At 41.6% G+C, this 10737-nt stretch overlaps 1 protein-coding gene across 2 annotated transcripts; it reads left to right on the top strand.

Moving 5' to 3' along the window:
* The first annotated feature begins 5888 nt into the window (after positions 1–5888).
* LOC122053872 (protein POLAR-like 1) lies at positions 5889–7829 on the top strand. Of its 2 annotated transcripts, XM_042615795.1 has the most exons (4): positions 5889–5997; positions 6106–6559; positions 6701–7134; positions 7209–7829. In XM_042615795.1, the coding sequence occupies exons 1-4, from the start codon at positions 5995–5997 to the stop codon at positions 7659–7661; spliced, it is 1344 nt and encodes a 447-aa protein (XP_042471729.1). In that variant the 5' UTR covers positions 5889–5994; the 3' UTR covers positions 7662–7829. The 2 variants fall into 2 exon arrangements, with proteins under 2 accessions (XP_042471729.1, XP_042471728.1); XM_042615794.1 differs by lacking the exon at positions 5889–5997 and having other exon boundaries at positions 6029–6559.
* Positions 7830–10737: the final 2908 nt, after the last annotated feature.

Raw genomic sequence — 10737 nt, 5'->3', positions numbered from 1 at the left:
CCGGCCCTAAGAAAATTAAAAGGATTTTTATTTTTAAAATTTTTCTTATGTGAATTCCATGGTTTTAAAAGAGAGTTTAAAATTTAAATCTTTCCTTTTATAGTTTTCTTCAAAAGATTGAGAAAAGATTTGATATTTTTCCTTATTTGTAGATCGAAAGAAAGATTTTAATTTTGATAAAACTTTTCTTTTTTATAATCATGTTCATGATTTAAAAAGAGAGGTTTTAAATTAAATATTTTCTTTTATAAGTTTCTACAAAAGATTAAGAAAAGATTTAATATTTTTCCTTATTTGTAGATTGAAAGGAGATTTTAATTTTAAAGATAACTTTCCTTTTTGGAAATCATCCACATGTTTAAAAGAAAGATTTTAATTTATAAAATTTCCTTTTATAACCAACCATGAAAGGATAAATTATTAGATAAATTTTATTTTTAAAATTTTCAAAAACAAATAAGGAAGTTTTAATTTTTGTTTAAAACTTGCCTATTTTGGAAGCTCTTAAGGTGGCCGGACATATGATTTAAGAAAAGGAATTTGGTTTTAATTAATTAAATTTTCCTTTTTATGGCAAAGGAATTAAGGCAGTTTTTATTTAAATTTCCTTATTTGCCAAGACCAAGGATTATAAAAGAGGGGGTAGAGGTGCCTTCATGGATGACAACTCTATTTTATTTTCCTCCCTCTCTTCTTTGGTGGTTGCTGGCCCTAGAGCTTCTTCTCCTCCTCTTCTCTTCTTCTTTAGTGGTCGGTTTCATCCCTCTCTTAGAGCTCTTGTTGGTGGCCAGTTCAAGCTAGGAGAAGAAAGAGAGAAAGGAGGTTTTTATTTCTTGCATCCCTTGGAGCTTGGTGGTGGTGGCCGAACCTCTACATCCTTGGTGGAGTCTTGGGGGCCGAAACTTGCAAGGAGGAAGAAGAAGGGCTTGGGTGGTTCTCATCTCGGTAGATCGTTGCCCACACAATGTCCGAGATAAGAAGAGGAATACGGTAGAAGATCAAGAGGTCGTTGCATACAAAGAAATGTATAACTAGTAATTATTTTTCGCATCATACTAGTTTTTCTTTGTATGAATTCCAAACACTAGAGGCATATGATTCTAGATTTTTGAATTTGTGATTCGAGTTTGTGTTTTTTTTATTTTTCGAATTTGTGATTCGATTGTTCTTTTTGGTTAAACCTAATGTTATTTTAGGAAATTAAATATTGAATTTCTTTAAAAGGCTTTGTCGAGGTAGTGGTGGATGCTCCCATACCCAAGAAGGTCATGTGCCTCGCCATGTTTGACCTGGGAGCCAATTTTCGAAATTAATATTTAATAGAATTTATAATATAGGTGGATTTGGATCAATAGTGTTAAGTTCCGCTTACGATCCAAGTCTAAATCATTAAGAACAGATAAGTTAAATTTGGAATCAATAATGTTAAATTCTGTTTGCAATTCCGAATTTAATTTCTAAAGAACACAATAGGTTGTTAGGAAAGGTTCGACAATTGTACAAAATTTTTGTATAGTGGAACCGGTACAATCTTCCTAGGACCAACCAACACTCACGAGATCCGCTCTCACTCAGCTCAATGGCTTCACTCTTGCTCGCTTTTGATTACACAAGCTTCATGCCCTTTGATCTCTCAGGATCCGCTCCCACTCAGTTCACGAGTTTCGCTCCTATTTTCCTTTAATTACATAGGCTTTATGCCCTTCAATCTCTCAAGATCCACTCTCGTTCGGCATAGCTTGGCCATGGCTTGACATTCACTGATCACCCTCTCGACATTTAGCTCGATTGCTCCACTCGATATTCGCCTAATCGCTTGCTTAGCATCTGCTCGACACTATTTTTTATTTTTTGTTCCTCACAAGGCACTGCTACTGCCATTTGATCGACACCACTATCGTCGTTCGCCTGACACTGCATTCGTCATTCGGTTAGCATCACTATAGCTCCTAGCAAGATGATATACAATGAGCTCAACGATCTGACCCTGTACTCGGGAGTGATTCAGCTTTTGTGATGGACTATCTAGTCAGTCGGACTCATACCTCCTTTGACTAGATTTGAAGGGGAGGCTTGTGATCCAATTAATTAGGATTAGCCCACATGGATAGAGGGGGCAATTTGGTCATTTTGGTTTTGACATTTTCCTATAGGTTAGGAGGATAACATACAGAGAAAAGGGGAGGTCTTGCTTTTTCAAAAGGAGGCCGGTTTGAACTCACACCACCAGAGCCCCTTAGCTTCTCTCTCAGGCACGTCGCCACTACCCTCTCCCTCTCCACACCAAAGGCAGTAGTAGCCACCACCACTAGTAGCCACTTCCCTCTCCCTCTCCACGCTAACGCCACCATCAATGGATGCCTCAGCGCTGCTACTAGCGGCTGTTGCTTTTGCACTGCCACCAGTGGTTAATGCCTCAACGCCGCTACTAGCGGTTGCCGCCTCCACGCCACTACTAGTGGCTGCCACCTCCACACTGCCACCAGCGGTCGTTGCCTCTCACTCCACCTCTAGTGGTCGTCACCATCCTCCGATGCAGCCTTTAGCGACCAGCATCCGTTGCCTGCCTCTGATGCAGCCTCTAGCGGCCAGCGCCTAGCTTTAGTTGCCGAAGCTATTCGATGCATGCCATCGCCCTTCGATCCACGTTGTCACACGCTTTTAGCCCCGATCCAACCCCCGATTCGTGTTAGCATGTGCTTTGGATGCAATCCAACCTCCTTCGAGTAACGCGACGGTTCACCTCACTATTGTATTCTAGCCTTTGAGTCGACATTGTATTCCGACCTTTGAGTCGAGACTATGTTCCGGTCTTCACGTTGTTCGGCTTATGTGTCATGGTTCGGCCTACATGTAGCCGTTATATTTTAGCCTGTGTATCACTTTCCGGATCCATACCACATCCAGTTTCATGCCATCAAATCAAGCTCCTCATCTGACGCACATTTATCTACTCTTCCAGGTCATGACGACTCGATCAACATCATGACCTAACTAACTCACTGTGTATTAGAAGGCGCACCCCCGGGCCAGAGTACATTTTCCAATCTTATTCTCCACGCACTTCATTATTCTACTATTTATTCATCTCCTTGTATATTTTTAGAACCTGCCTCGAGCATCGAGATACTAGGGACTGGGGCAATCCAATTGCTGTCTACAGGTAGCGTTGACCAGATACTTCTGATGACTTGGCCAATATAAAAGACATCCCATCATACCTCCCCCTCTAGGTTATGGCAACTCGGTCAACATTTCAGCCACATCATTTTGATTATTTCATCTTCTTAGTTTCCAAACAAGATCATATGTAAAGAACTGTTATGTTAGGGTAAAATATCCCCCATAATATATTTACCTATGATCCTGTCTGAAGGTGATGAGATGGTGCGCTGGCTCTGATGGGTGGTTGATCCACGAATAATGAGATTCTCGAGATATGAAGGAACTCCTCAACGATCCTACGCACAATTAGATGAGCCAACAAAACGTTAATGACATAAGACCAGGGTGGGAATCCCTGGGTAGGCCCTTTGACACTCAAGTCAGTCTTCTCTCTTAAAGGTGGAAGAAGAATAATAGGCAAAGTGTAGGAAAGTAGGGTTTTAGATGCAAATATTTACGTACCTTGCCAACAGAGAGGATTCCCCTTTTTATAGCACCTCACATAATCTCTGCGATCGTGAGGTGGCCCCCGGTTTGTTAGAGTTTGTTAGAAGATGAGAGAAGTACAACATAGATGTCATGCAATAATCCTCCGAGAAATCTTTTTTCTACCTTAGATGTATCTCCTTTGCCGTTTATGACTTGGGCCCCTGATGAAATACATGAAGGAGTGTATCATTGTAAATAATTAATTAATGAAGAAGCTTCAAGGGAATATTTCCCGACAAATTTGCCAGGCTATTCTAATGTTGTCAATTGCTTGTCTACTGAATATATCTCAGTCAGTTACTAAGCCAGTCGTATTACTGAGAACACATTCTGTTGAATATATTTCGGCCGGTCATTAAGTCGGTCGTATATTGAGAATACCTTCTGTTAAATATATCTCGGTCAGTCATTAAGCCAGTCGTATTACTGAGAACACCTTCTATTGAATGTATCTCCGTCGGTCACTAAGTCGAACGTATTATTGAGAACACTTTCTGTTGAATGCATCTCGGCCGATCATTAAGCCGGTCGTATTACTGAGAGTTTCATGAGGCTAAGTACCTTTAAGCTCACCCAGGCTTTACTCGGACGAGCACACATAGGTAGCTTTATATTCGATCGACTTTCACCCGATCGATAGTATGCTACGAGTTTTATAAGGCTGAGTACCCCTAAGCTCGCTCGGGCCTTGCCCGATCGAGCGCACGCAAGAAGCCTTATGTTCGATCGGTCTTCACCTGACTGATCGTATGCTAAGAGTTTTATAAAGCTGAGTACCCCTAAGCTCACTTAGGCTTTGTCCGGTCGAATGCGCACAGGAAGCCTTATGTTCGATCGGCCTTCACCTGACTGATCATATGATAAAAGTTTCATAAGGCTAAGTACCTTTAAGCTCGCTCGGGCTTTGCCCAGTCAAGTGCACACAGGAAGTTTTATGTTCGCTCGGCCTTCACCCAACCTATCGTATGCTAAGATTTTTATAAGGCTGAATACCCTTAAGCTCCCTCAGACTTTGCCCGATCGAGCGCACATAGGAAGCTGTATGTTTGATCAGGTTTATAACCGGTCGGTCCCATCTAAGCATCCTACTCAGGAAATGCTCGGGCACGCTTCCAATATTTTAATGCGGGGCAATCAATAGAACCAGTAATGAACATCACCCTGTCCTAACCTTGACCGCCACCTCACTCTGATTTTAATATCCACATCATCTCCTAAACCCACTCACTATAGCCCGTATCAACCTATTTTTAATTATAGGACTAATGAAAGTGAATATTAGAGAAATCAACTTACCTATGAGAACCTATTAGGAAGATTAGGACTGTAAACAAGCCGAGCCGAACTGAACTTTGGGGTGTTCAAACTTGTTTGATAAGGTAACCAAGTCAAGCTTAGCCAAACTTAAAATGAACCAAACTTTTGAAATGAGTGTTCAAACTTGACTTGGTTTATTTTTTATGAGCTTGAACTTGTTTGAAGGTTGACTTGAACTTGGTTTGTTTAGATGTTATCAAGCTCTTAATTCAAACTTGGCTTGAGCTTGATTTGAGCTTGGCTTGAGCTTGGTTTGAGCTTGGTTCGAGCTTGGTTCGTTTAGATGTTAACAAGTTCTCAATTCAAGCTTATTTGATTATTTGAAACTTTTAGTTGATTGATTGGTTTGATAATTTAAATTTATTTTATTTTATTTTATTTTATTGTTTATTTAACATATTGAAAATGATTTTATTAATGAATATGGTTCATGAACATTGTTCATGAACATTGTTCAAGGACATTAACGAGCTGAACACATATGTGTTCAAGTTTGTTTGTTTAGCTTAACGAGCTGTTCAAGTTTGTTTGTTTAATTAATCTTATGTATATTGAATGAAGATAAATAAACTTTTACCAAGTCGAACATCAAATTTATTCACAAATATTTAATTCATTTATAGCCCTAAGAAAGATAGTGACAGTGAGAAAGCGACGGAGAAGAGTTGCCGCCCCAATGTCTAAAATGGTGAGTATTAAATCTCTTAATGATTCTATAAACTCTTTAATCCCTTCTATTTCTTTATAAAATGTATGCTTACTAAAGATACATCACGTGCTCAAGTTATTTAAATATATATTTTTAAAAAAATAATATTGGTAATGAAGTATAATAATTTGAGTTAAAAATTGGACATCAGCCATATAACGATTTCGCGGGCATTGAAGAGTCTGCATTAACTACCCGTGAGGATAAGCCGACAGTTGCATTCCCGGGAAGCAGCAGAGCAATTCGCTGGCGGTGGGCCCGCCGATCTCCGCCTCTTCCTCCTCCTCGTTCTCCTCCGCCGTTGCTTATAAATCATGGTAGGCGAAGCAATCATCGTCTCGTGATTCACCCTTCGCATTTCTGGATTTCGGCATCGTCTTCCTCGGGTTAGAACGACGATGACGATGACTTTTTCGCTGAAACAGGGGAATGTGCTCTGCTTCTGTGTGGCGCCGGGGGAAGGTGGGGGAGAGGTTCCAGTGGCGGAGGAGATGAGAGTATCTGACTGCCTCGAGGAAAGCCTCGACCGGGAGATGGAGGCGGTGAGGCGAGCCAAAAGGCGGGAGCTTTGCCTTCGCCTGCCGCCTTCCTCTTCTGCTACCTCCGCCGCCGCCTCCACCACTGCTGCTTCTTTCGAGGCTTTTTCTCCTCGGAGTCTGATATCCCGGGTGCTCCTTCCTCTCCTCCGCCCGTCTCAGGCCCGAAACGCCGCTACAGAAGGCGGCGAGCAGGTCGTGGGCTGCCGGGTGTGGCTGCCTAGGCTCAGCGCTGGCAACAGGAAGGAGACGGAGAAGAGAGAAGCACCACCGGCTGCAGTGGCCATCCTGGAAACGGCAATCGAAGCTGCCGGAAGCCGTCCGGAAATCGCCGTCAACTCAGGTCTCACCATTTCTGCTCGTTTTCGACCTGAAAATAGCGAGAAAATTCCATCTTTGGCGAGAAAATCATCATAATTCATTATATTTATGAAAAATACAATGTGCATTTTAAAAATTACAAATTCTTCTCCATTTTTTTCAGGAAAAATCAACGACGAGCGGTCCTTGAATCTGGGAATGGGAGTAGGCCTCGTTTACCTCCTCGCGAGGAGCGCCGCCGAGATGAACAAGATGGTGGAACTGCGACAAGAGATGGAGATTCTACTCAAGGACATTAAAGATGAGCTCCAAAGTAGAGATTTTCCTTCCAACAACAGCGCAGAGTCCAGCAATCACGCCTCTTCGGTGACGAACGTGAAGAAAAGTGATTGTCAGATCTCACAAGACGATGAAGAATCCTTCAACTCAATCAGAGAGGAAGATGAAGCACTACGACGAGCAGAGGCTGAGGAAGAAGAAAAGTACGAGAGGAATCGGAGAGTTAGAAGGTGTCTGAAGATGGATGAGATGGAAATGGAGCTGCAAGAACAATTAGAACGTTTGCAGTGGAGCTTCGATGGCAAGGCCTCAATGGAGGTGTGTTCTTGATCATTTTACTTCATAAAAAAACGGTATTAACAAATCTCGAACTAAATAAAATTTGATTGCAGTTGCTTCTTGAGAATCATCCTCAAGCTTGCGAAAGCCTCACTGCAAATTATGCAGCAGCGAGTAGCAGTCAGTTTGGCGTTTCACCCCACGAGCTGACCATAAAACTGAATCAACTCCTCCAGGCGAGGCGACAAGAAGGCATCTCGGAGCTGGAATCCTCATTCTTGAGCAGCAGCAACAATTTCTCCGGCAGCTCTGGCGAATTAGGCTTCAATGGCGAGTTAATGGTGGAACAAACATGCAGCGGTAGTGACTGCGGGGTTTGCGCGATCGAGCTCGAGCGGAGGCTCCACGAAGTGCTGGAGGCGCGGCAACGGGAGAGGATTGTGGAGCTGGAGTCAGCGTTGCGGTGCGCTGAACGGAGGCTGAGAGACAAGGAGAGGGAGATCTGCTGGTGGAGGGACACTGCAAGACTGGTGGCAGAGCATAAGAAGGAGGTGGTTTCCCGGTGAATTGCAAAAGGACAGCAAAAGCAGAGAAAGAAAAACGGCATTTTGATTGGGAAGCTAAATCCTAAATTCTAAACCCTAATTCAGTGTTTTCTTCTGTTTGGTGTTGTTGACTGTTGAGTTAAGTCTACTTGTTGAAGTTTTGCATTGCCACTAATTCGATGAAGCACTTGGTTTGATACTTTTTCCTCTGAATAAGTTGTGCTTATTCCCTCGGCTCGAATGGAATTGAGCCTCATACCAGGGACTCTGCTTCTCTTCCAACCCAACAGATTCGGCCCACATGGAGTAGGCCCAAGATATGATACATAGCTCGTTAGGGTTTGGGAGCATGTCCTTATAAATAGGAAAGTAAGCTCATGATAAAGGGGGCTAACACTAATGTTTTTCTTCTTTTTATTTGCTGTTTTTTCTTTTGCCAACGCTATTTTGATCATCGGAAGGATCAAGCTCGTTAGTGCCCGTTGACGTGCATTATGTGCAAGCACAAAAGTCGTTTGGGTCGGTAATGATTTTGACCCCAAATGAATCGTGAACCAGATATTTGAACTGTCGATTCATTTTTTTAATCAATTCCAACTATTGGAATTTTATTAAAAGGTTGATATTATTTTGATATTATTTGATTGTTTTTCTTATTAATGATTACGATTTAATGTCTGTTATTCTTCAAACTCTATAAATAAGTAATTGATTTCATTATTTTCACTCTACTTAGTCTCTAAATTTTGAAATCTCAATCACTTTCAATTTTAATTCTCAATAAATATTTACTTTGAATGTGGATCTCAACGATATTTAATTTACTAATGAAGAACCACAACAATTTCCAACACTCGACATAAGAAAATACATGTTAAGGATACTCTACCTTTAAAATTATCTAATCTTACTAAACATTTTAAGAAAATGACTCTTTCATCCAAAGAATTAAGGAACCTTGTTTTGAGAGGAGGTCCATCTTAAAGGCATGAAAAATGATTTAAGAAGAAGGAATGTAGTTCCTTAAGTGGAGAGAAACTTTCTGAATTAAGGAATGAAATTATGATGGTTGGCATGGAGGAGAATGAAATTTTGTAGTGATATTTTGATGTATGCCAAAGGGAGAGAATAAAGAGTCTAGAAGTAAGATGTTGGGCTAATGGATTAGCCTAACTTAAACATATTTTCGAACATAAAAAAAAGTAGATTATTAGAGAAATCAACCTCTAGTCAAGGTTGATCAAACTTGAGTTGAGTTTCGATGTTTGATCAATATGTTTGATGTGAGAGTAAAATATCAAGTAGGTCAAAGTTGATCCAATATGATCTTGTTTGAAAACCGCGGAGATGGCTGGCTGGGGAGGTGGCTTCTGTGTTGACTGGATGTAAACTTTGCTTCGCTCTACAATAACAAGAAATGTCAGTGCTAAGCCAGATAAGGAGTCCCTGGCGATGACCCTCCGACGCTTAAGTCAGTCACCGGAATAGTAGAAGAAAGTGGAGCATCAATAAGCGCAAGCATGAATAATGAATAACACGTACTTCAGCCAGCACATGGACCCCCCTTTATATAGTACCCTGGCAGGAGACGTACACACTCCTCAAGGTGTGGGCATGCTTTTCTAACTATCCCATGAAAGGACATGTCAAAAAAGTATCTCTGACACCATGTCATAACAGAGCATGCAAATCCCTAATAAGACAATGGAAGCTTCCGTTGTACGATCCGCCTGTTGACCATGCCTTGTGTTAGCGGTGTTAGAACCCTTGGCAGCCGGTTAGAGGGGGTGAATAACCCCTACACAAATCAAGCAAACGAAAACCTTTCTCCGATTTATAGCTTTATAAATCTAACACTTGCATAAGTATAATAAAAAAACTAAAAGGAAAGAGACACCGATAATTTACTTAGTTATAACCGGGGAGGTTGTTAATCCATGGATGTAAAGCACACTAATTTCTCCTTCATGCGGAAAAGCCTCTTTACAGCAATGAAAGCAAAAAAATGATGAAACTAAACAAAAATGAAAGCATCAACAAGTGTTGCTTGAGTATTTCTTGTTCTTTAGCTTCTGGGAGCAGGGCTACTTTTATAACCCTACTCAGGGCGCCTGGAAGCGTTCCAGGTGCTGGAATGGGATAAAACTTTATCCTTGACGCAATGTTCAAACGTCATGTCGAATTGGCTAAGAACTGGGTTTCGAGCGCCCTGGATTGGCTCTAGGCGCCCCGTCCTAGTCCAAGCACCCCGGACTGGTCATGGCACCCCGAGCCCTAGAAGTCAACCTTTTGCTAACTTTTGGTCCGGACCTCCTTCTTCAGATCCGCTCGCCTCGGTCTTGGTCTTCCGCTCCAGCTCCGATTGCTTGGGTGATTTCAGCCATTCAGAATAGGGCTCACCAGAACCCAACTTACGACATTCTCCTCGAGCAAGCTTTCGCTCCGGCTTCTCGTCCCTCAGAATTGCTCATGCTTCCTTCTCATCTGCCAGTGTACTTTTCCACAGCTTTTCGTCCCTAGGGTAGCTGCGTCTTTTGCTCCTCGAGCAATATTCCGCTCTGACTTCATGTCCCTTGGAAACACCGCACACTCCCTTCTCATCCGTCGATGTACTCTTCCGCAGCACTTCATCCCTCAGACAGACCGAGCCCGTTGGCTCTCTCCCATGCCGTCCTTCTCGCTAACCACGTGTTTTGCTCGACGTCCTGTGCTCCTAAGTTCCTGCACACTTAGACACAGGGTTAAACACAATAGGACATAACCTAACTTGTTTGATCACATCAAAACTACCTTGGGTACCAACAATCTCCCCCTTTTTTATGTGAGCAACCCAAGTTTAGTTAGGATAAACCAACATAAAGTAAAAGTAATAAATTTTACAATAAAGTACAAAAAGTGAAAAAAATATGCTACCTCCCCTAGACTTAATTTTCTCTTCTCCCCCTTTGATCAATATAAAAAATGGGGTACTAAAAAAATCTAAGGGTAACTTTTCAAAAATAAGAAAGTTTTTAGTTTTTTTAAAAAAACTCTAATTTTTCAACATTTTGAAACACTTATCAAGTTTTTTTTAAAACTTTGAAAATAATTTTGATAT

The sequence above is a fragment of the Zingiber officinale genome, chromosome 3A (genome assembly GCF_018446385.1).
Source record: "Zingiber officinale cultivar Zhangliang chromosome 3A, Zo_v1.1, whole genome shotgun sequence".
NCBI lineage: Eukaryota > Viridiplantae > Streptophyta > Magnoliopsida > Zingiberales > Zingiberaceae > Zingiber > Zingiber officinale.
This window is presented reverse-complemented; position numbering and strand designations above follow the sequence as displayed.

What these genes read in the sequence shown, in the direction of transcription:
- LOC122053872 (XM_042615794.1), top strand. Translation starts at nt 6,079, where the DNA reads ATGACGATGACTTTTTCGCTGAAACAGGGGAATGTGCTCTGCTTCTGT. An exon ending in GGAAATCGCCGTCAACTCAG is followed by an intron (nt 6,560 to 6,700) that starts GTCTCACCATTT and finishes CATTTTTTTCAG; the next exon opens with GAAAAATCAACGACGAGCGG. An exon ending in ATGGCAAGGCCTCAATGGAG is followed by an intron (nt 7,135 to 7,208) that starts GTGTGTTCTTGA and finishes ATTTGATTGCAG; the next exon opens with TTGCTTCTTGAGAATCATCC.